At 50.7% G+C, this 23138-nt stretch overlaps 1 protein-coding gene across 1 annotated transcript in view; it reads left to right on the top strand.

The window, feature by feature from the left end:
- The window catches only part of st14a (ST14 transmembrane serine protease matriptase a), a 55903-nt gene that overhangs the window by 16725 nt on the left and 16040 nt on the right, over nt 1–23138 (top strand). The window contains exons 5-11 of the mRNA XM_056283445.1: nt 931–1097; nt 1790–1825; nt 6389–6623; nt 8532–8674; nt 9226–9329; nt 10411–10523; nt 10617–10753. Of these exons, the coding sequence (XP_056139420.1) occupies nt 931–1097; nt 1790–1825; nt 6389–6623; nt 8532–8674; nt 9226–9329; nt 10411–10523; nt 10617–10753 (935 nt within the window). The remainder of the gene's footprint in view (nt 1–930; nt 1098–1789; nt 1826–6388; nt 6624–8531; nt 8675–9225; nt 9330–10410; nt 10524–10616; nt 10754–23138) is intronic.

Below are 23138 nucleotides of genomic sequence, written 5' to 3'. Positions count from 1 at the left end.
GTACAATGAGCACGCAAAAGCCTTTTGTTGTGCAGAAGTGATGGCAGCTACAGTCACAGTGGTTAAGGTTAGGCAGTGGCTAATCAGGTGCTTTCCCGAGAGAATGTCTATGGAGACTTTCCCCAGTGTGGGCTCCCAAGCTGACAACCCCAAAAGTATCTTTTATCAATATGTTGTATATTGTACGATCTTATTACCGAGTTATAACACATTTATAACCGTGGTCACATTGAATACTGGTTTGTGATTGGCTGGAGAGTGTGCAGTAAAACTGTTTAATGCACACGTAGCTCGACTGTTCTAAATTCATTTGGCCAAGTACCCCACTCTTCCCGGGCCGTCCCGGTCGCTACTCCACCCCCTCCGCCGATCTGGGGAGGGCTGCAGACTACCGCATGCCTCCTACGATGCATGCGGAGTCGCCAGCCGCTTCTTTTCACCTGACACTGAGCAGTTTCACCAGGGGGACTTAGCAGAACAGGCGCCCCGACCGGCCAGAGGAGGCGCTAATGCAGCGACCAGGACGCCCACCCACATCCGGCTCCCCACCTGCAGACATGGCCAGTTGTGTCTGTAGACCGGTACACTACCCGGATGCCCCTCTACGCTACCCGGATGCCCCTTGTTCTAAATCCGTATGCTGTAACCATAGAAACACACCGAATCACTAGCAAGCCCAGTGAACATTTAAAGCTTTAGCTTAGCAGCTAACTTTTGCTTCATGGCCATTTAGTTCTGAATCCAAAACACCAAAGTGAATGCGTTTATTTCGGTGCTTTGGCAAGTGACCATGGCGCAGGCGCGGTAGCCGCCTCCGCATCCCGTACTTGATAAACGAGTTATGGACCGTGGATAAACTAACCACACGTAAACACTTGTGTAAATCATGTCTCATTGTAAAGTGCTACCCCTCTTCTCGTCCCTGTTCAGCGAGGGCAGCGTGATAGCCTACTACCTGTCTGAGTTCAGCGTACCCGTCGGCCAAGAAGCGGCTGTCGACAGCGCCATGGCCTCCATGGAGAAGCTGGTGGACAAGGAGCAGCGCACCCTGAACAGACCCGGCAACTCCCTGACGTTTGAAGACGTGGTGTCGTCAGGTAATAATCTGAATTCGCCCAGTCGACCTGAACGGCACGCCGCCGTGAGGTATTTCAACTCACCGACGTCGTATCCACGCCGCTTTCGCACGTCGTCTTGTTCGTTTGTTGTTTCATTTCTCGTTGTGAGATAAAAAGTGTCCACCTGGGGCGTCCGGGTGGCGTGGTGGTCTGTTCCCTTGCCTACCAACATGGGGATCGCCGGTTCGAGTCCCCGTGTCGCTTCCGGCTTGGTCGGGCGTTCCCACAGACACATTTGGCCGTGTCTGCAGGTGGGAAGCTGAATGTGGGTGTGTCCTGGTCACTGCACTGGCGCCTCCTCTCCTCCACTGGTCGGTCGGGGCACCAGTTCAGGGGGGGAGGGGGAACTGGGGGGGAATAGCGTGATCCTCCTACACACTACGTCCCCCTGGCGAAACTCCTCGCTGTCGGGTGAAAAGAAGCGGCTGGCGACTCCACGTGTATGGAGGAGGCATGTGGTAGTCTGCAGCCCTCCCCGGATCGGCAGAGGGGGTGGAGCAGTGACCGGGACGGTTTGGAAGGGCGGGGTAATTGGCCAAGTACAATTGGGGAGAAAAAGGGGGGAGGGGGAGCCAAATAAATAAATAAGTGCCCACCTGGTCAATGACATGCTTTTTGTTAGTGTCATGTTGACTGCTGATTTCTTTACACTTTTGTGTTTGTCATCACAGCACTGGACGCCCGTTTGTTCACGTCATCTTTCAAAGGTGAGTACGCTGCTCTGCTTCATTTGGACACGAAATGCAAATAGAGTCGGCCTGAATGTTGTGGATATCAACACTAAATGTGGGACTACTCTTGTGAGCCATCAGCATTTTACAATATCTATACGGCCAGGGTTGTTACAGGAATACACTTTTGGGACATCTTGACTTTATTTCCAAGTTGTAGTTGGATTTTTATTTAGCTTCGGGACACGTAGGACTTGTTGGCAGCAGTTTTGCTCCCATTTTTCACAAATTCACAAGTATTTTATTCCGTTTCAGCGTAGGTTTGAGTAATTTGACTGGCATGACATGGCGGCACGGTGGCGCAGTGGTTAACGCGGTCGCCTCACAGCAAGAAGGTCCCGGGTTCGAGCCTCGGGGTTGTCCACCCTTGGGGGTCGTCCCGGGTCGTCCTCTGTGTGGAGTTTGCATGTTCTCCCCGTGTCTGCGTGGGTTTCCTCCGGGGGCTCCGGTTTCCTCCCACAGTCCAAAGACATGTAGGTCAGGTGAATCGGTTGTATTAAATCGTCCCTAGGTGTGAATATGTGTGGCTGTGTGTGTATAATCTGTCGGCCCTGTGTGATGGCCTGGCAGTCTGTCCAGGGTGTCGCCCCACCTGCCACCCAATGACTGCTGGGATAGGCTCCAGCATCCCCACGACCCTGAGAGCAGGATAAGTGGGTTGGATAATGGATGGATGGATGGCATGACATGCTTAAAATTAATTAGAGGTTTAAATATAGGTTTGCATGCAGGAAATGCAACTTCTATCCGTCGTTACTGTCATAGACTGTAGATTGAGTTGCGTAACTGTTGGCATGCATTGCAAAATCATTTTACTGCTTTATTACAGCGCTAAGGCCTGACTGCATTTCCAGTTGTGCCCTCTGTTGATATCCTTAAAGGCGTTTAGTTTGAATAAGGTTTGACAGGTTGGTTAAAAACCAACTACACGCATAAAACATGCCATATATAATAAAATGACAAGAAGTTGTACATATAATGCCAGGTGTTTTAATACAAAGTGTTTCGTGAAAGTATCACAGGGAGTTACTAATCATTATTCATTTGAACTTTCAGTTTAAATCTGAAGGGAGTGAAAGGGCTTGTTGAATTGTTAACCTCATATTCTTGTGACAGAAAACAACATTTATTATGCGCCAAAGGTGTTAATTGTCAAATGCCGCCATTGAAAACATGGTGCAGCCTGCACATAAGACTGCACCGAAGTGAAATGACAAAATGTTAGGTGTTTGTGTTCCCAACACTAGCTCAGTAAAATCTGTCTGTCTGCGTTGTAGTTCGATTCCCTTGGCTGCAGGCGTGCAAGACATTTCACGTAAAAACAGTTGTGATGTTTCTGCCGGAGGGGGAGACGGGGGTGTCAGCGGTTAGCGCTGTTGCTTCATAGCAAGAGGGTCCTGGGTTTGACCCTCTATGTGGAGTTTCTGGGTTGCTTTGACCTGGACTGCACACACTCAGGTCTCCTTCCACGGACCCACTCACTCACAATGCACACAAACACTCACCCACACTGATGCTTGTTGAAACATGCACACAGAGTCCAGATATGATGCAACGGGCGTCCCTACACACAACTGGCCGTGTCTGCGGGTGGGAAGCCGGATGTGGGTATGTGTCCTGGTTGCTGCACTAGCGCCTCCTCTGGTCAGTCGGGGCGCCTGTTCGGGGAGGGGGGAGCTGGGCGGAATAGCATGATCCTCCCATGCGCTACACCCACCTGGTGAAACTCCTCACTGTCAGGTGAAAAGAAGCGGCTGGCGAATCCACATGTATCGGAGGAGGCATGTGGTAGTCTGCAGCCCTCCCCGGATCGGCAGAGGGGGTGGAGCAGCGACCGGGACGGCTCGGAAGAGTGGGGTAATTGGTTGGATACAATTGGGGAGAAGGGGGGGGGGGGTTCAAAACAACAACAAAAAAAGCACTAAAAAATTGTGTAATTGTATTTGTTACTATGGAGTCGGAGACATTGCCAGGTATGTCCACATCCACCTACACAATGCATGTAGAGACATGCATGTCAGGTGAATTGGAGACTGTGTGTCACCCATATGAATTGTATGCAAGTTAGTCAGTGTGGGGACTCTCTGATGGGCTCCTTACTTTCCAAACAGGACCTGCTGGGATCGACTCCAGTCCTCACACAGACACGTGCCACACACACGTGGCTCCTCGTTAGCTTAACACTCGCCTTCTGTTCGCTGAACTGCAGATATGATGTATCGTTCACCGGTCACACTGAGCCAGGCCACCTCGGAGTTTTTCAGCAATAACATTGTAAAATGTATTTTAAAAACGCCTCAGTTTTTAATATTATTCACAATATTTATGGTTGATAGTTATTTAAAAAAGGTCATTGTTCAGGGGGGAGTTAAGACAGGCACTGGGCGGTAGTGAAGAGATGACAGATGGCCGGGCAACCACTGCAGAAATAGTGAGGGAGACAGCTAGGAAGGTACTTGGTGCGTCATCAGGACAGAGGAAGGAAGACGAGCAGACTTGGTGGTGGAATGATGAAGTACAGCAAAGTATACAGAGGAAGAGGTTGGCAAAGAAGAAGTGGGGTAGTCAGAGAGATGAAGAAAGTAGACAGGAGTACAAGGAGATGCCGCGTAAAGTGAAGAAAGAGGTGGCAAAGGCAAAGGCATATAGTGAGTTGTATGAGAGGTTAGACACTAAGGGAGGAGAAAAGGACTTGTACCGATTGGCTAGACAGAGGGACCGAGCTGGGAAGGATGTGCAGCAGGTTAGGGTGATCAAGGATAGAGATGGAAATGTGCTGACAAGCGAGGAGAGTGTGTTGAGAAGGTGGAAGGAGTACTTTGAGGGGCTGATGGATGAAGAAGATGAGAGAGAGAGAGAGAAGGTTGGATGATGTGGGAATAGTGAATCAGGAAGTTCAGTGGATTAGCAAGGAGGAAGTGAGGGCAGCTATGAAGAGGATGAAGAGTGGGAAGGCAGTTGGTCCTGATGACATACCTGTGGAGGCATGGAGGTGTTTAGGAGAGATGGCAGTGGAGTTTTTAACTAGACTGTTTAACACAATCCTGGAAAGTGAGAGGATACCTGAGGAGTGGAGAAGAAGTATACTGGTACCGATTTTCAAGAACAAGGGCGATGTGCAGAACTGTAGCAACTACAGAGGTATAAAGTTGATCAGCCACAGCATGAAGATTTGGGAAAGAGTGATAGAAGCTAGGTTAAGAGGAGAGGTGACGATCAGCGAGCAGCAGTATGGTTTCATGCCACAAAAGAGCACCACAGATGTGATGTTTGCTTTGAGAATGTTGATGGAGAAGTATAGAGGAGGCCAGAAGGAGGTACACTGTGTCTTTGTGGGTTTAGAAAAAGCATATGACAGGGTGCCGAGAGAGGAAGTGTGGTATTGTATGAGGAAGTCGGGGGTTGCAGAGAAGTATGTAGGAGTGGTGCAGGATACGTATGAGGGAAGTGTGACGATGGTGAGGTGTGCGGTTGGAATGACAGATGGGTTCAAGGTGGAGGTGGGATTACATCAAGGATCAGCTCTGAGCCCTTTCTTGTTTCCAATGGTGATGGACAGGTTGACGGACAAGATCAGGTAGGAGTCTCCATGGACTATGGTGTTTGTGGATGACATTGTGATCTGTAGCGAGAATAGGGGGCAGGTGGAGGAGAGCCTGGAGAGGTGGAGGTATGCACTGGAGAGAAGAGGAATGAAAGTCAGTAGGAGCAAGACGGAATACCTATGCGTGAATGAGAGGGAGGACAATGGAATGGTGAGGATGTAAGGAGTAGAGGTGATGAAGGCATTTGAGTTTAAACTTGGGGTCAACTGTCCAAAGTAATGAGGAGTGCAGTAGAGAGGTGAAGAAGAGAGCGCAGGCAGGGTGGAGTGGGTGGAGAAGAGTGTCAGGAGTGATTTGTGACAGAAGGGTACCAGCAAGAGTTAAAGGGAAGGTTAACAAGATGGTTGTGAGACCAGCTATGTTATATGGTTTGGAGACAGTGGCACTCAGGAAAAGACAGGAGGTGGAGCTGGAGGTGGCAGAGTTGAAGATGATAAGATTTTCACGGGGAGTGATGAAGAAGGACAGGATTAGGACCGAGTATATTAGAGGGACCGCTCGGGTTGGACGGTTTGGAGACAAAGCAAGAGAGGCAAGATTGAGGTGGTTTGGACATGTGTGGAGGAGAGATGCTGGGTATATTGGGAGAAGGATGCTGAATATGGAGCTGCCAGGGAAGAGGAGAAGAGGAAGGCCAAAGAGGAGGTTTATGGATGTGGTGAGGGAGGACATGCAGGTGGCTGGTGTGACAGAGGAAGATGCAGAGGACAGGAAGACATGGAAACGGATGACCTGCTGTGGCGCCCCCTAACGGGAGCAGCTGAAAGTAGTAGTAGTAGTAGTAGTAATTATTTAAAAAAGGTCATTCTGCCCCAAACAGGGCACAAGGGTTGAGCAGGTATAGGAACTGATTACATGACAGCATATTAATGTGAAAGAATAACGAAAGGAGAGTAAACACAACTTAAAAAAAACCTAATCACTGTCTCCTCAGAGCACTACAAATACTCGGAGCACACCAGGTCCAATCACATAGGGACGATCAAGTCGCCTGGCTTCCCCAACTCGCCATATCCCCCCAACACCTTCATCCAGTGGGAGCTGAGGGCCGACCCCGGCTACATCATCAAGCTCGACTTTGACACTTTCAACCTGGAAGAGAACTGCCGCAACGACTTTGTCAAAATCTACGACTCCCTGGTGGCCATCGAGAGCCGTGTCATGGAAGAGTGAGTTGAATTTAAACGCGTCTACACATGCCAAGCGGATGGGTGCCTCATCTGCATAACCTGACAAAAGAAAACAACTCTGTTATATCGTGTGTATTGATTTTCCACAGTGAGCGACCAGTACAAATTAGGATTTGGGCTGTGTCCTTTGAATTGGATAGAAAGCTAACGGTAGGACGCCCAGGTAGCGTAGCGGTCTATTCCATCGCCTACCAACACGGGGGATCGCCGGTTCAAATCCCCGTGTTACCTCCGGTTTGGTCGGGGCGTCCCTACAGACACAATTGGCCGTGTCTGCAGGTGGGAAGCCGGATGTGGGTATGTGTCCTGGTCGCTGCACTAGCGCCTCCTCTGGCCAGTCGGGGCGCCTGTTTGGGGGAGGAGGGTAAACTGGGGGGAATAGCGTGATCCTCTCACATGCTAAGACCCCTAAACTCCTCACTGTCAGGCGAAAAGAAGCGGCTGGCGACTCCACGTGTATCGGGGGAGGCGTGTGGTGGTCTGCAGCCCTCCCCGGATCAGCAGAGGAATCAGAATCAGAACACTTTATTCATCCCGGAGGGGGAATTGAGTTCTATTCCAGACACTCACGCACTCATAACTAAAAACTAGCAAGATAAAAAAATAGAAACAGAAACAAATAGAAATAAAAGATAAATAAGAAGTAGAAATAAGAACAAAATATATCAACAAGCATGGTGCACACTACACCCTATCTATACTGCACTACCGCAGCACAAGCGAAACCCGACAGGGCCGGTCCAACAACCATTCACTCCGAGAGTCTGACGGTCTGAGTCCGAGGGAGGAGGTGTAAAGCTTGATGGCCACAGGCAGGAAAGACCTCCTGTGGCGCTCTGCGGTGCTTTTCGGCAGAATGAGTCTATCACTAAAAGTACTCCTGTGCCCGACCAGCACGCCATGGAGTAGGTGGGAGACATTGTCCATGATGGCATGTCATTTTGACAGCGTCCTCCTCTCAGAAACCGCCGCCGGAGAATCCAGTTCCACCCCCCCCCCCCCACAGCGTCACCGGCCTTGCGGGGCAGTTTATTGAGCCTGTTTGCATCCGCTGCCCTCAACCGGCTGCCCCAACACGCAACAGCAAACAGCACCTGCCACCCCACATCCTGAGCATTGTCTGGCAGATGTTGAGGGACCTCAGCCTCCTCAAAAAGCAGAGACGGACGGGTGGAGCAGTGACTGAGACGACTCGGAAGAGTGGGGGAGTACAATTGGGGTGAAAAAGGAGGGACCCCCCCCCCCCAAAAACCAACTCTGTTAAATAATGTATCCCGGTTTTTTGAGTTTCCACAGTGAGGGACCAGTACAAATTAGGATTTGGACCATGTCCTTTGAATGGGGTATAAATCTAACGGTGGATGTGGACGGGTCGTCACGTCGCTATCACAACTTGTCCCCACAAGGCAAAATCGTTTTGCAAGCAAATGTACTCTGAGCCAAGACTCTGCTGGTTGCCACTTGTTTCCTTTTCTCACCACCGCCACTTGTGACGTAAGTTATGGGACACCCCCAGTGTGTCCATAGTGCTGTGAAGTGTCGTCTTCACCCAGGTTAGTAGGTGTGTTGACAACATCTGACACAACAGTCAGCGTTGTCCTTGACATGATAGTCCCTCAGCCCTCCTTCAGGTTGATACTCACTTGTGGTTTGTCGTGACAGCCTTCTCTCCCATTGACGTGCACGCTTGCAGACTTGTATGGGGGGGGGGTCCCGGGGCGGTGGGACGGAGAGGGGTTTAGCTTGTATGGAACGCCCTCTGCTGGTTGGACTTCATGCAAGTCATAGACTCCAAAAACACTGCAGGGATTTTTAGGGGTGAATTTCTTTGAATTTATGTTCCCTGATTATTATTATTATTAATTTCTTTTCTTTTTTTTTGAACAGGATTTGTGGCTACTACTCACCCAGCGATCCCTTGACTTTTTTGTCCTCTAACAATGTCATGCTGGTGACTCTGGTCACCGATGAAAGGGACAACTACCCCGGAATCATAGCGCATGTCTCACAGATCAAGAGAGGATCCAAAAGTAACATCAACACACACACACACACACACACACTCTCATATCTTATGCTTGTCCTTTTATCCTAACTTTTATCGTGGTCTCATGAAATGCACTATATTAATAGTAAAAGTTGATTGATTGCGCTGCAGAGACTGCAGCTCATTATTACAACGTTGCGTCTCAGCCGTATCAAATAACAATGCAGAAAACTGTTTTTTATTTATTCATTGTTTGTTTTTGGACTCCCTGACACACATGGTAATGCGTGGAAATCGCATCGGCGTTTGGAAAACCTAAATCCCACAAGTCTGTTCAGAACAGAACAGACTTGCCATGGATGTACATCGACCCCTTCCCCAGTGCCAAGCGATAGCCCCATCAATATGATGCAGTATCTGATGGTAAAGGTCTTTAATGAGCTGGTTCTGCTCCCCAGCCACAACAACTTCGCCTCCCTTCAAACTTGCCGCAACTTGCATTGTACCTCCACGTTTGGCTGAGGTGAAGACAGGAAACGCATCTCTGGATAATTTGCATGCCAATGCTTGTGTTTTTGTGTTCCCCTGCAATAGTATTGTTATGTGGTGGTGTGCTGACCGGAGAAAAGGGCACTTTCAAATCCCCCAACTATCCAAATTACTACCCCCCAAACTCTTACTGTGAGTGGAAAATCCAGGTGAGACAACGGCACTTCGAAACCTGTTTCTCTGATATGTCACAACTTTAACACACACATGGTCTTGTTAGGCAGCCTGGGTTTTTTTGTTTTGATTTAGTTCTTCTGACAAGTTCAGGCAGGAGTCTCCGTGGACTGTGATGTTTGCGGATGACATTGTGATCTGTAGCGAGAGTAGGGTGCAGGTGGAGGAGAGCCTGGAGAGGTGGAGGTATGCACTGGAGAGAAGAGGAATGAAAGTCAGTAGGAGCAAGACAGAATACCTATGTGTGAATGAGAGGGAGGACAGTGGAATGGTGAAGACGCAAGGAGTGGAGATCATGAAGGTGGATGAGTTTAAATACTTGGGGGTCAACTGTTCAAAGTAACGGGGAGTGCAGGAGAGAGGTGAAGAAGAGAGTGCAGGCAGGGTGGAGTGGGTGGAGAAGGAGTGATTTGTGACAGAAGGGTGCCAGCAAGAGTTAAAGGGAAGGTTAACAAGATGGTTGTGAGACCAGCTATGTTATATGGTCTGGAGACAGTGGCACTGATGAAAAGACAGGAGGTGGAGCTGGAGGTGGCAGAGTTGAAGATGCTAAGATTTTAACGGGGAGTGATGAAGAAGGACAGGATTAGGAACGAGTATATTAGAGGGACCGCTCAGGTTGGACGGTTTGGAGACAAAGCAAGAGAGGCAAGATTGAGATGGTTTGGACATGTGTGGAGGAGAGATGCTGGGTATATTGGGAGAAGGATGCTGAATATGGAGCTGCCAGGGAAGAGGAAAAGAGGAAGGCCAAAGAGGAGGTTTATGGATGTGGTGAGGGAGGACATGCAGGTGGCTGGCGTGACAGAGGAAGATGCAGAGGACAGGAAGAGATAGAAACAGATGACCCGCTGTGGCGCCCCCTAACGGGAGTGGCTGAAAGTAGTAGTAGTGGTAGTTTTCATTTAGTTCTTCTGTTTTACATCACAGGGACATTGGTCAGTTAATTCCTATATCATTTACTGTCTGTCTCTCTCTCTCTCTCTCTCTCTCTTTTCAGTTATCTATTCATTTACTCATTCACTCGTTCATTCATTCGTTCATTCGTTCATTCAGGTCCCTGCCGGGAAAAAGGTGAAGCTAACATTCACTAAGTTCCTTTTGTCGGAGCCAGGTCAGGAGAACAGGGTCGACTGTAAGAAGGACTACGTGGAGGTCAATATGAAAAGGTGAGTCCGTTACCTGTCGGTTTGATGAAGCCCAAACTGGGATTACATAACAGGTCATCGTAACATGTCGCCGCTTGCACGTCTTGACACCAGGCTGTGCGGAGAGAAGCCTGGCGGCTCGGTGACGGAGACCAGCGACTCCAACCAGATGACCGTGGTGTTCATTAGCGACAGCACCTACGTGGACCGCGGATTCTCCGCCATGTTTGAGGCCATCGACTCCAAGGACCGTAAGTGGGGGAATCGGTGCCTTCGTTTGTTTTAAATGCTCCGTGTGACTTGGGGCTGATCTTGGCAAAGCATTTCTTATGCTGCACTTTCATTTGAACTTTTTAGTGTAGCTATTCATACGCCGTTGTGTTGTCTGCCCGCGTCTGCGTTGAATGTGCTGATGCTTCCCGTCTTGGCCAGGGCAGTCTTGTGAAAGTGGGCCTTTTTATTAACCAATTACCGTGAAATAAAGGTTGAATAAAATGCTTGCCCATCCGATCAAGCCTGAGTACTGCCACCTCTTTTGCATGCTGTCGAGCATGTCATCTGAAAGACTAGCAAGATCCTCGGTTTCCCCGAGCATCTTCTGCTCATTGGGTTTGACTCGGTCGTCCCCCAAAAATCCATTTCCGTTTATCCAAATAAACCGTGGGTCTCCAAATCTGTCAAAAACACAGTCAGCCAGCGAAACCCCCTGGTTTTCACCAAGAGGGTGTGGCTCGGGACTGGGAACTACAGAACTAAGTTCAAAAGCAACTTAAGCTTGCTAAGCGTAGCTACATGGACAAAGTAGGGCACGTGCTCAGTATGGGTAATTCATGCCCTGCATGGGAGGGTGTGAAGTCTATGATGGGGATGCAGTCTCAGAAGCAGCCAAGTCGAACCATGATCTTTCTAATGAATTGAACGCTTTTTATAATCATTTTAATGTCCATCATTTTAGTGAGGAGCTGTCGGTCTTTAAAAAAGGCTGTTCCCAAGCAGAACAGCAGGCATATGGATAGGGCAAAGGTCCTGAAACTTTTCCAGGATGTAGAGGAAAGGAAAAGTCCCGGCCCTGGTGGCATTGGAGGTCGTACATTTAAGAACTGCGCTGAACAGTTGGCAGCTATATTCTGTTTTATCTTCACGTTGTCACTCCAACTCCCTACGCTTCCTTGCCTTAGGAAGGATTCCATCATTGTACCTGTGCCAAAAAATAAAGCTCCAAAGTCAGTTTAATGGCTACAGACCTGTGGTGCGTCCCTCTCTTATTATGAAATCTTCTGAGAAGATTGTGAAGGATGCGCTTCTGAACACAGTGCAGGCAGTTTTGGACCCGCTCCAGTTTGCATACAGGTCAGGCAGGGGTGTCGAAGATGCGACGGGCGCCCTATTGAACATGATCCTGGCACACCCAGAGGGTGCAAAGACCTTAGTGCAACTAGTTTTTATTAATTTCAGAATCAGATTTATTGGCCATGTAAGTTTGCACACACACATGGAATTTGACTCCGGTTTCGGGATGCACCGATACCACCTTTTTTCAGACCAAGTACAAGTACTTACATTTGAGTTCTTGCCGATACCGAGTGCCGATATGAGTACTTCATAATGCCATTACACTTCTTACAAGTGCTCTGAAAATGTGCTTTATTTTCATCAGATATTGTTCATTCTCTGACTGTGCTGACAAGTGAGGAGAGTGTGCTGAGAAGGTGGGAGGAGTACTTTGAGGGGCTGATGAATGAAGAAAATGAGAGAAGGTTGGATGATGTAGGGATAGTAAATCAGGAAGTGCCGTGGATTAGCATGGAGGAAGTGTTTTGGACGTGTGGAGGAGAAATGTTGTCTTTACTGACATCTGAACATTCAACTATGTTTTTCTTAAATATGGCATTGCCACACATTTCACTTAAATATAACCTGTAACACAAGACATTTCAGCACCAACATAAAAATGTGGCAGAACAAGTGAAGTGATATATATTATCATTGTTACGTCTCGCCGCTCCACACCCGCTCTGCAGTGTAACCTTGGCCAAGGCTCAACGTCTCCCCGCTCCACACCCGCTCTGCAGTGTAAGCGTACCCGGAGCTCTGCCAACTCCACCTGATGCCTGTTTCCTCGTTACCCCTCCACTCACCTGTTGGCAATCACCTCCCTATATCTGGCTGTGTCACTCTCAGCTTGTTGCCAGTTCGTGCCGTTCCCTGGGAGAGTACTTGTGCTTGTCCTGCTCATCGAAGTTTGTTTACTTACCTGGATCTTCCCTGGAGATTTCTCTGTTGGACCTTCCTCGTTGCTCCCCTTCCCCTGTGCGCTGCTTTCCGTTTACGAAGAGGATTTCTTCACTCCAGCGTTGCTGTGATTTTCCGTTCTCCTTTGGTATCCTCCTGTTTACCCCCCCCCTCCTGCCTGGATTAAGGGCCGACTCCACTGTTCCCGGATTAAAGGGCGACTCCACGGTTCCCGGCTTAAAGGTGGACTTCGCGTTTCCTGGTGAAAGTGGACTTCCTGAGTTTTCTCTTCAATAAATTAGCCTGTTGGTCCCGCTATATTGTGCCTTCTGTGTTTGTGCTCTTGGGGTCGGGTGCAAACCCTAACAGTACGAACTGGCCATGACGACCCCAGCCAGCACAGACGGCACACCCACAGCCAATCCGGTGCAAGCAGCCCTAGTAAAACAAATTCAGATTACCAACGCCCATTCCCAGCAATTACAAGAGGCTTCGGTTGCTTTGCAGGGTCTCCAGTCTCAAGTTCAACCCCTGCAAGCTTCTGTGGAAGCTTTAGCTGTCCAGCAGGCGGCGATGGCGAGTCAGCAGGCAGAGATCATGCAACAACTGCAGACCATTTCAGCAGCTCTTGCCAACCAGCAGCTGAACCAGCCTGTACCGCCAGCAAGTGCGCCCCCTGTGGCCGCCGCTCCAGTAGATCCTCCGGTTCCTGTTTATTTACCCCGTGGAACCATCATTACCAGTCCACGCCCATTTGACGGTAACTTTGAAACTTGCTCTACCTTCACTATGCAGTGAGCTTGTTTTCACACACCAGCCCACCGTGTTCTCCAGTGATGCTGTTAAGATCGCTTACGTGACCAACCTGCTCAGTGGTCGAGCAGCGCAGTGGGCTACGTCTTCTTGGTCCATGGGGGCCAGCTACTGTAACTCTTATAGAGACTTTGTCGCAGAGCTACGTAAGGTTTTCCACCATCCGGTAAGCGGTCGGGATTCTGACTCACGACTGAATAACATCCAGCAGGGCGGCGCCAGCGTCACAGATTACTCCGTCGACTTCCGCCTGGCTGCCGCTGAGAGCGGATGGAATGACCAGGCCCTGCGTGCCACTTTTCGTAGAGGATTGAGCGAGGCGGTGAAGGATCAACTTGCTACCCGAGAAGAACCCTCATCTCTGGATGACCTCATTGCTCTCGCTATCCGCATTGATGGACGTATCCGGGAGAGAAAGCGTGAGAAGGCCTTGCGTGGAACTTCCTTCAATCCCAGAACTACCCCTGCGTCAGACCGAACCGCTGTTCCCGTTTCCCCGGCCAATCCCTCCTCTGACTCTTTCGCGACAACGCCACCTGGGGATGTAGAAGAGCGGATGGAGGTAGGACGTGCTAGACTTACTCCTGCTGAACGGGAGAGCCGATTCAAGGCAGGTCTTTGCCTGTACTGTGGTCTTAAGGGGCACCGACTCCGCGACTGTCCCTCACGGCCAAAAGATTAGGCTTACCAGGACCAAGGGAGATCCTAGTAAGCCGCCTTTCCTTCTCCCGTGGGTCCGAATCTCGCGGCCATCTTGTTCCTATTGCCTTAGTCTGGGCGGGCCAGAGACTTTCCCTTGGAGCCCTGATTGATTCCGGAGCAGATGATAGTTTTATGGACCTTGACTTTGCCTCGCAGGCAGACATTCCCCTTGAGTCTCTTGGGACCCCCATTGATGCGTTTGCCTTGGATGACCGGAGATTAGCCTGTATCACACAGCGGACCGTCCCCGTTACTCTCACCGTTGCAGGTAACCACACAGAGACAATGCAATTTTACATCATACATTCCCCGCTTAATCCAGTTATCTTGGGACGCCCCTGGCTCAGACACCATGAACCCCACATCTCTTGGTCCACAGGCACAGTCCTTGGATGGGGCTCTACTTGCCATGCCCAATGCCTTCGTGCAGCTCCTAGTGCTACGCCTTTGAGCTCGCCTACTCCCCTGCCTCCTGATCTCTCCTCCGTGCCCCCTGTGTATCATGACCTTGGTGAGGTATTTAGCAAGACCCGTGCTAAGTCACTCCCGCCTCACCGCCCGTATGATTGCGCCATTGATCTCCGTCCTGGGGCTACTCTTCCCAGTAGCCGCCTCTACAACTTGTCACTCCCTGAGAAGGCGACCATGGATGAGTACATCACCGAGTCCCTTGCTGCAGGTCTCATCAAGCCCTCGTCTTCCTCTGTTGCTGCAGGGTTCTTTTTTGTGAAGAAGAAGGACGGGGGACTTCGACCTTGTATTGACTACCGGCAACTGAACGCAATCACCATTAAGAACAAGTACCCGCTTCCACTTATGAGTTCGACTTTTGAGCCTCTCTCACAGGCGACCATCTTCACCAAGCTAGACCTGAGGAGCGCTTACCACCTCGTGCGAATCAGGGAAGGCGATGAGTGGAAGACCGCCTTCAAAACACCCCGAGGCCACTATGAGTACTTGGTGATGCCGTTCGGACTCACAAACGCACCAGCAGTGTTTCAGGCGTTTATGAACGACGTACTCCGTGACATGTTGGATGTGTTTGTCGTCGTTTACCTGGACGACATCCTCATTTTCTCCCAGTCTCTTGAGGAACACGTCCAGCATGTTCGCAGGGTACTGGAGCGCCTCCTCCAGAACCAACTCTACGTCAAGGCGGAGAAGTGCCTGTTTCACTCCCCCTCTGTGGATTACTTGGGATTCATCGTAGAGAAGGGACGGACCAGAGCAGATCCCCGCAAGGTCCAGACAGTGGTGGACTGGCCGGAACCTACCAACCGTAAGGAGCTGCAGAGTTTTCTAGGGTTCGCAAATTTCTACCGGAGATTCATTCGCAACTACAGCCAGCTGGCAGAACCGCTTACTGCGTTGACCTCCCCAGCCAAACCCTTCATCTGGTCTCCTGCTGCCAGCTCTGCTTTCCAAGTCCTCAAGACAAGGTTCACCTCGGCCCCAGTGCTGCTCCATCCTGACCCCAAGAGACAATTCGTGGTAGAGGTAGATGCCTCGGATTCAGGCGTAGGGGGGGTGCTCTCCCAGCGGTCGGCTGAGGACCAGAAACTCCATCCTTGCGCCTTTTTCTCCCGCCGATTTCTGCCAGCCGAGCAGAATTATGACGTTGGAAACCGGGAGTTACTGGCTGTAGTGGCTGCTCTGGAGGAATGGCGCCACTGGCTCGAGGGCGCTGAGCACCCGTTTCTCATCTGGACGGACCACAAGAACTTGACTCACCTGAGGGCAGCCAAACGTCTCAACAGTCGTCAGGCTCGGTGGGCTGGCTTCCTTAGTCGTTTCAACTATGTTCTGACTTACCGTCCTGGGACACGCAACGTAAAGGCTGACATCCTGTCTCGGCTACACCCGATGGAAGGCGCGTTTGAAGAGCCTGAACCCATCCTCCCTGCGGCTAGAGTGGTCGGTGTGGTCACTTTTGGTCTTGAGTCGGCTGTTCGCACTGCCCAACGTGCTCAACCCGCTCCGAGTAACGTGCCACCCCGGCGCCTCTTCGTCCCAGATGCTGTTCGGTCTCGAGTTCTTCAGTGGGGTCATAGCAGTCGTTTCTCCTGTCACCCAGGAGTTAGTCGTACCCAGTCGTTCATCGCTCGGCGCTTCTGGTGGCCAACTATGCGGGAGGATGTCAAGAGCTTTGTAGCGGCCTGCACTGTTTGCGCCCGCAGCAAGGCCTCTCACCAGGCGCCATCTGGTCTGTTGCAGCCACTCCCTATTCCTAGCCGCCCCTGGTCTCACGTGGCTTTGGATTTCGTTTCCGGACTACCACCTTCTCGGGGAAACACTGTGGTTCTCACCGTCATAGACCGTTTCAGCAAGGGCGTCCATCTGATAGCCCTTCCCAAACTTCCTTCGGCTGCTGAGACCGCGGACCTCTTGATGCAACATGTCTTCCGGCTTCATGGCCTGCCATCAGATGTAGTCTCCGATAGAGGTCCTCAGTTCACCTCACAAGTGTGGCGTGCATTTTGTAAAGGCATCGGAGCCACAGTAAGTCTGTCTTCGGGCTACCACCCCCAAACAAATCGTCAGACCGAGAGGGCAAACCAGAGCATGGAGACAGCGTTGCGTTGTGTATGTAACAGCAAGCCCTCCACCTGGAGTGACTACCTACCGTGGGTAGAGTACGCCACCAATTCCCTGGTCAGCTCTGCATCTGGACTTTCTCCATTCGAGGCATCCCTGGGGTATCAACCTCCCCTGTTCGACCCACAGCAGGATGAAGTGGCCGTTCCCTCCGTACAGCTCCACTTGCGACGCTGTCAGCGTGTCTGGAGGACCATCCGGACAGCACTGCTCAAGGCTGGGGAGCGCGCTCGCAGAGGGGCTGACCGGCGACGTACCCCTGCGCCGGAGTACAAGAAGGGACAGAGGGTCTGGCTGTCCACGAAGGACGTTCCCCTCCAGACAACCGACAAGAAACTCTCGCCCCGCTTCATTGGTCCTTTTGAAGTCCAGAAAGTCCTGAGCCCGGCAGCTGTTCGGCTGAAGCTGCCTTCCTCCATGCACATTCATCCTGTCTTCCACGTCTCTCGAGTTAAGCCCGTCTCCAGCAGTCCTCTTATGCCCCCGGTTCCTGAGCCTCCGCCTCCGGAATTTGTAGATGGTCATCCTCAATGGAAGGTCCGCCGGCTGCTTAAAGTCCGGCGCTGCGGCCGCGGGTTCCAGTATCTCGCGGACTGGGCAGGTTATGGACCTGAGGAGCGCAGTTGGATTTCGCGGAAGCTCATTATGGATCCCTCTCTCCTCGCCGACTTCTACCGTGCCCACCCGGGGGCGCCAGGTCAGTCGCCAGGTGGCTCCCGTAGAGGGGGGCGTACTGTTACGTCTCGCCGCTCCACACCCGCTCTGCAGTGTAACCTTGGCCAAGGCTCAACGTCTCCCCGCTCCACACCCGCTCTGCAGTGTAAGCGTACCCGGAGCTCTGCCAACTCCACCTGATGCCTGTTTCCTCGTTACCCCTCCACTCACCTGTTGGCAATCACCTCCCTATATCTGGCTGTGTCACTCTCAGCTTGTTGCCAGTTTGTGCCGCTCCCTGGGAGAGTACTTGTGCTTGTCCTGCTCATCGAAGTTTGTTTACTTACCTGGATCTTCCCTGGAGATTTCTCTGTTGGACCTTCCTCGTTGCTCCCCTTCCCCTGTGCGCTGCTTTCCGTTTACGAAGAGGATTTCTTCACTCCAGCGTTGCTGTGATTTTCCGTTCTCCTTTGGTATCCTCCTGTTTACCCCCCCCCTCCTGCCTGGATTAAGGGCCGACTCCACTGTTCCCGGATTAAAGGGCGACTCCACGGTTCCCGGCTTAAAGGTGGACTTCGCGTTTCCTGGTGAAAGTGGACTTCCTGAGTTTTCTCTTCAATAAATTAGCCTGTTGGTCCCGCTATATTGTGCCTTCTGTGTTTGTGCTCTTGGGGTCGGGTGCAAACCCTAACAATCATGTCATCACTAACTTCTGTCTGTGAGGACTAAGCCTGTTCGGGAAAAGCATGGGCCCCGTTACTTTTGATGGAAAGAAGCATCTCTACATGATCAGCTGTGAGCCTGTTTCGGTTTTCATCTACAATGTTTGACGCTGAGCTAAACAGCCTTTCACTTTCCACACTGCTGCACGGTGCTGACAGGTATCTCTGTGCCATTTGAGCCAGAGTGGAAAACCGCACTTTGTTATCCCCCCCAGTACTGCAGCGGGTTTCCCTCCCGTTTAATTCTGCCCTCTCCAAGGTACGTCTCTAACTGAATGGCAGCACCCACTGGTGCATGGCTCCGTGATATTGATTCTTGCCTAGCTGCTATCTCATCAAACACACGGCCCAGACGGCTGCTGGCTTGTACCTTGCAACGCTTTCTGGCAGGTGGCTTCCCCCAGATCCTCCTGCTTGTCTGCCTCCCCTCTGGACACCCTCCGCATCTCCTTGGCCATTGTAGCAGCGTCGGTGTTTGAGAAAAAAACCAATTTTATACCTAAAACAGTGAAAATATTATATTAGCTGGTTACAGACAAGCTAGTCTGGAACTGTTAGAATGAATATCAGTATATCACCCTCAACTCCCTTAAAGTAAGCTGATTATGTAGAAGTTAAATGGTGAAATGTTTTCGGTTGGTCATAATGAAAAAGTTTTGTTTTTGATCATACCCTCCCACATGCTCAGCACACAGACAGGCAAACACACACACAGACACACTTTACCTTGGACTGAGTACAGTTGCGATGCAGTAGAGCGGGGTTTTCCGTGTGGATGAAGCGCCTCTTGACGGCTGCAGCTTAGGCCTCCTTCATTGGTTTGGTGTCTTGGTCCTTGTCCATTTCTTTGGCCAGAAGTGTCAGAACCGCCGTCGCAGCAGGAATGACATCTGATGCCAGTGCATCAGAGGAGCTTACTTGTCGGGTTAATCCCTCAAGCGGAGCCAGGACAGACAGTCTTTTCCAGAAGCGTCCGCTGTTGAGCGGCGAGATTGCAGGGGAGCTCGTGCTCGGACGCGAATATTCCCAGGGCATTCCCAAGGCATTCCCAAGGCATTCCCAGGGCATTCCCAGGGCATTCCCAGGGCATTCCCAGGGCCCTCTTCTGCCCTATGAGAGACTCTATCATGTAGTACGTGCTATCCCAGCGGGTCGGCGCGTCCTGTTTGAGTCTTTTTATTGGCTGGTTGAGCCGCATTTGGATATCTTCCAGACGGGAGCACGCTAAGGCGGAATCTTTAACATGTCATAACTACTTTCCGTCCGACTGCCACTGCATCAGCTACGTGTTGTTGTGCCGAAAGGCCCCTCGTTAACCGCCAGCCGGAGGGTGTGCGCGACGCACAGCCGGCCCGGGAGTCCAGCGTCACTCATGGCTTTAATCATGTTTTTGGCGTTATCCCGGAGCACAACGTGCACAGAGCTTTTAAGGATGCCCCATGCTGAAGCATATTGTAACGTGCATGGATAAGTAGACACGTTCGTCCTTGACTAAGGGGTCGGACCCTTTAGTCGACTGGTTAACGTTGTCGCTTGCAGAGTGGGAGACACAGGTTCGCGTCCCAGATGCGGCGTCCCGGACTACTCCCTGAATTCGCTACATTGGTGTCAGAAGTGGGACGGTGCGACCGTGAGGTCATCGGAAGCACGTGCGCTCAGAGGCGTGAGGGAGCTGATATGCTGAAGCGCGGGGGCAGTGTAACGTGCATGGATAAGTAGACATGTTGGTCCTTGACTAAGGGGTAGGACCCTTTAGTCGACTGGTTAACGTTGTCGCTTGCGGAGCGGGAGACACGGGTTCGCGTCCCGGCTGTGGCGGGTTCCAGACTACTCCTTGAATTCGCTACAATATCATCAAACACACCTGCGATGGCTTGGCCAGTGTGCGGACCCCCAAACTGTTTTGCATGCAGGACGGCTCTCCACGGAGTAAAATCCCCGTCGACCCACTGTGCAGTTAAGCTGATGAGGGACATCGGGCTGACCCTGCTCGTCCAAATGTCAGTGCTGAAGCTGAGGGCCGAAACGCCCTGCCACTGGCCCCTGACGCGCTTCTTCACAGAGTCGTGTTGCTTTGGCAACACGAGTCTGTGAGGTAGTGACGGCTGGGGATCTCATGCCTCGGCTCCAGTACACCGAGAAGATGTCGAAATCCCTCTTTCTCAACAACCAACAATGGCAGGTCACAAAGAACAATGAACTTCATAATGGCATCTGTTATTGTCACGGCCCGCGGGTTGTCTCTGGACAGTTTCTGGCGCCTCTCCAGCTTTTGCTGCAAAGTTGGTTGCTGCTGTTTCCCGCGTCTATTGGAAAACTCCTTGTGCTGGGCGTCGTGTTTGTTCTTCAGATGCTTTATCAAATTGCTTGTGTTGAAAGAGCTGGCCCCCCCCCCCCTTGATAATCTTGCTGAGCATAATTTGCAGTCGGCTTTACTGTTGTCACCGTCGTTTACTTTGAAATATCTCCACACTGCTGACATGGCTCCTTCTACACCGCCTACACCGCCTACCTGCTCCACTGTAGATGTATTTGTTCTGTTGCGCGTGCGAGTCAGCGATCCCACCGACTTGTGCCAAAACCGTTGGTTTATTAACTCCACATGGCGCGTTCACATGAGACCGGTAACCTCGCTTGGGACTCCCTAAGAACTGGGTGTTCCTTCCGGGCGGTGCTTTACATCCTGAGTCACGTCCCTGGTGGGCGTCGCAGCGCCGTGACAAGTCAGCTTTTGCGCCATTCCACCGAAACGAGAAGTCGGACTGAGCGGCAAAGTATGGACCAGTTTTCCTTCTAAAGATTGGAAAACTAGGCAAACTAGACTGAATAATATACGCATACAATATGAGAATGGGTTTATTTGATGCATATCAAGTATGAAGACATACAGAATATATTATTCATGTTTTTTCTATAATTTGTATAGTCTCACAGTTGCACCAATGTAGCCTACATGGAACATGCCTGTTTGGGCTGGACATCTATTGATGCAAGATACTACATTGATATCAGAATACAAATCTATTGATGCAAGATACTACAATACAAATATACAAATACAGACCTCCGCCTGAGCAGATTGTTGTTGTTACAACACCTAAATGTCAATATATTTTACTATTTAGTTGTATATTTTCCAGTATAACGTGATGGTCAGATTGAGAATTATCAACCATCGGGGAAAAGCTGCAGGGAATGCTGGTTAGTCGCAGGAAACTGGTTGGTCACAGGGAACTCTGGTTGGTTTCAGGGAACTCTGGTTGGTCACGGTTGCAGCCGTACCAGCAGCACAAGGAGCAAAAATCTAAGTGCCTCTTCGTAAAACGATGATCGCAAAAACAAAAACAAAAAAAATCATCTTTGTATGAGGTTACAATTTGGCCTGAGGTCTCCTGTAGGTTTAATCTTGGGGTTAAACCAAAGATTGGGTTATTAAACTACTTTTTAGGTTACGATTTTGCTAGCTAGCTAGCTTATCCAAAGAGTGACTGACGAGACGAAGTAATGCGCGCGCATCAGGCACACGACACTGTGTGAGGCAGGACGTAAGGCACCGCCCCCGGGCGAAACACCACGTTTTTAGGGAGTCCCAGTCTTTTGCTTAGTCTGCCTGGTAGGGACGAACTCGTAGATCACAGAGCACATCAATAAACACACACACATCTACCTAGAGGTACAGTGGCTCGTGGTGGGCAAACAATACTGTAACGATCATGGATGAATAGGCTCTCAGTAGCCCTTGGCTAACGGGTCAGACCCTTCAGTCGACTGGTTAACGTTGTTGCCTGTGGTGTGGGAGACACGGGTTCGCGTTCCGGCTGTGGCGGTTCCTGGGCTGCCCCCCAATTCGCCGCATTGGTGTCAGAAGTGGGATGGTGAGATCATGAAGGACCGTGTGGCCATCGGAAGCGTTTCCCGAAGGGGGGGGGGGGTTAGTGTAACGTACACGAATAAGTAGACACGTTAGTCGTTGGCCAATGGGTCGGACCCTTAAGTCAACTGGTTAACGTTGTCACCCGCAGTGCAGGAGATATGGGTTCGCGTCCCGGCTGTGGCGGTTCCCGGGCTGCCCCCCGAATTCGCTACAATACAATCGTTTAGTCAAATGCTCTACATCCCTTTCCTTTAGTTCACATCTCTTATATAAAACACAATAACACTGGGTAAGTGTAGACATTACAAAACATTTCCAGATGGTTTTACGATTTCAGTAAACAACCCAATGAGGATACTCATGGATAAACTTAAAACGATCCAACTGTAAATCAAGGTCACTTTAAGAAGAAGGCATATTCATAAAACATGAACTCACCATAAGGGCATAAGTGAAACAACTTAGTGCAAATATTCAATTAACATTACATAACACGCTGCACGTTGGTAACTATCACATGAACCACGTTACACACAGGAACGTTTTTTCTTCCTTTTCACTGCATATATTTCGGGTTTTGGTCCGCTGATAGCAGCCTGAACGTGTTGTGTAGTGCGCGTTACTGTTCTCAGTGGGTAAGTGTGCTGTGTGTGTTGGCCGGGGAGGGGATGTGTGTTGTGATTGTCTGGTGTTGGGCTCTGGTGTGAGGGGTACACTGTTCACTGTAAAGGGGCTGATGTTCTCCGAGTCTGGGTCCTCTGCATGGGGCGGTGGCGGCTCTGCAACAGGAAGGATGTGGTGGCGATCCCTCCTGTATGTCTTCCTATTGGACTGGATGACGTAAGAGCGTAGCTCCTTGCTCCTCTCCTTTACACTCCCAAGTTGGTCGTATGCTTCGGGGGTCTGCATACGAAACCACCTGTCCCTCTGCTAAAGGCTGCAGTGGGCGACTTGACTTGTCGTACTGGTGTTTTGTTTTAGAGCGAGCCTTTTGTTGAAGAGCTGGGCGCTGATTCGCTTGGTGTCCTTCGGAACCGGTCCCGG

This window comes from Lampris incognitus, chromosome 7, assembly GCF_029633865.1.
Source record: "Lampris incognitus isolate fLamInc1 chromosome 7, fLamInc1.hap2, whole genome shotgun sequence".
Taxonomy (NCBI): Eukaryota; Metazoa; Chordata; class Actinopteri; order Lampriformes; family Lampridae; genus Lampris; species Lampris incognitus.
This window is presented reverse-complemented; position numbering and strand designations above follow the sequence as displayed.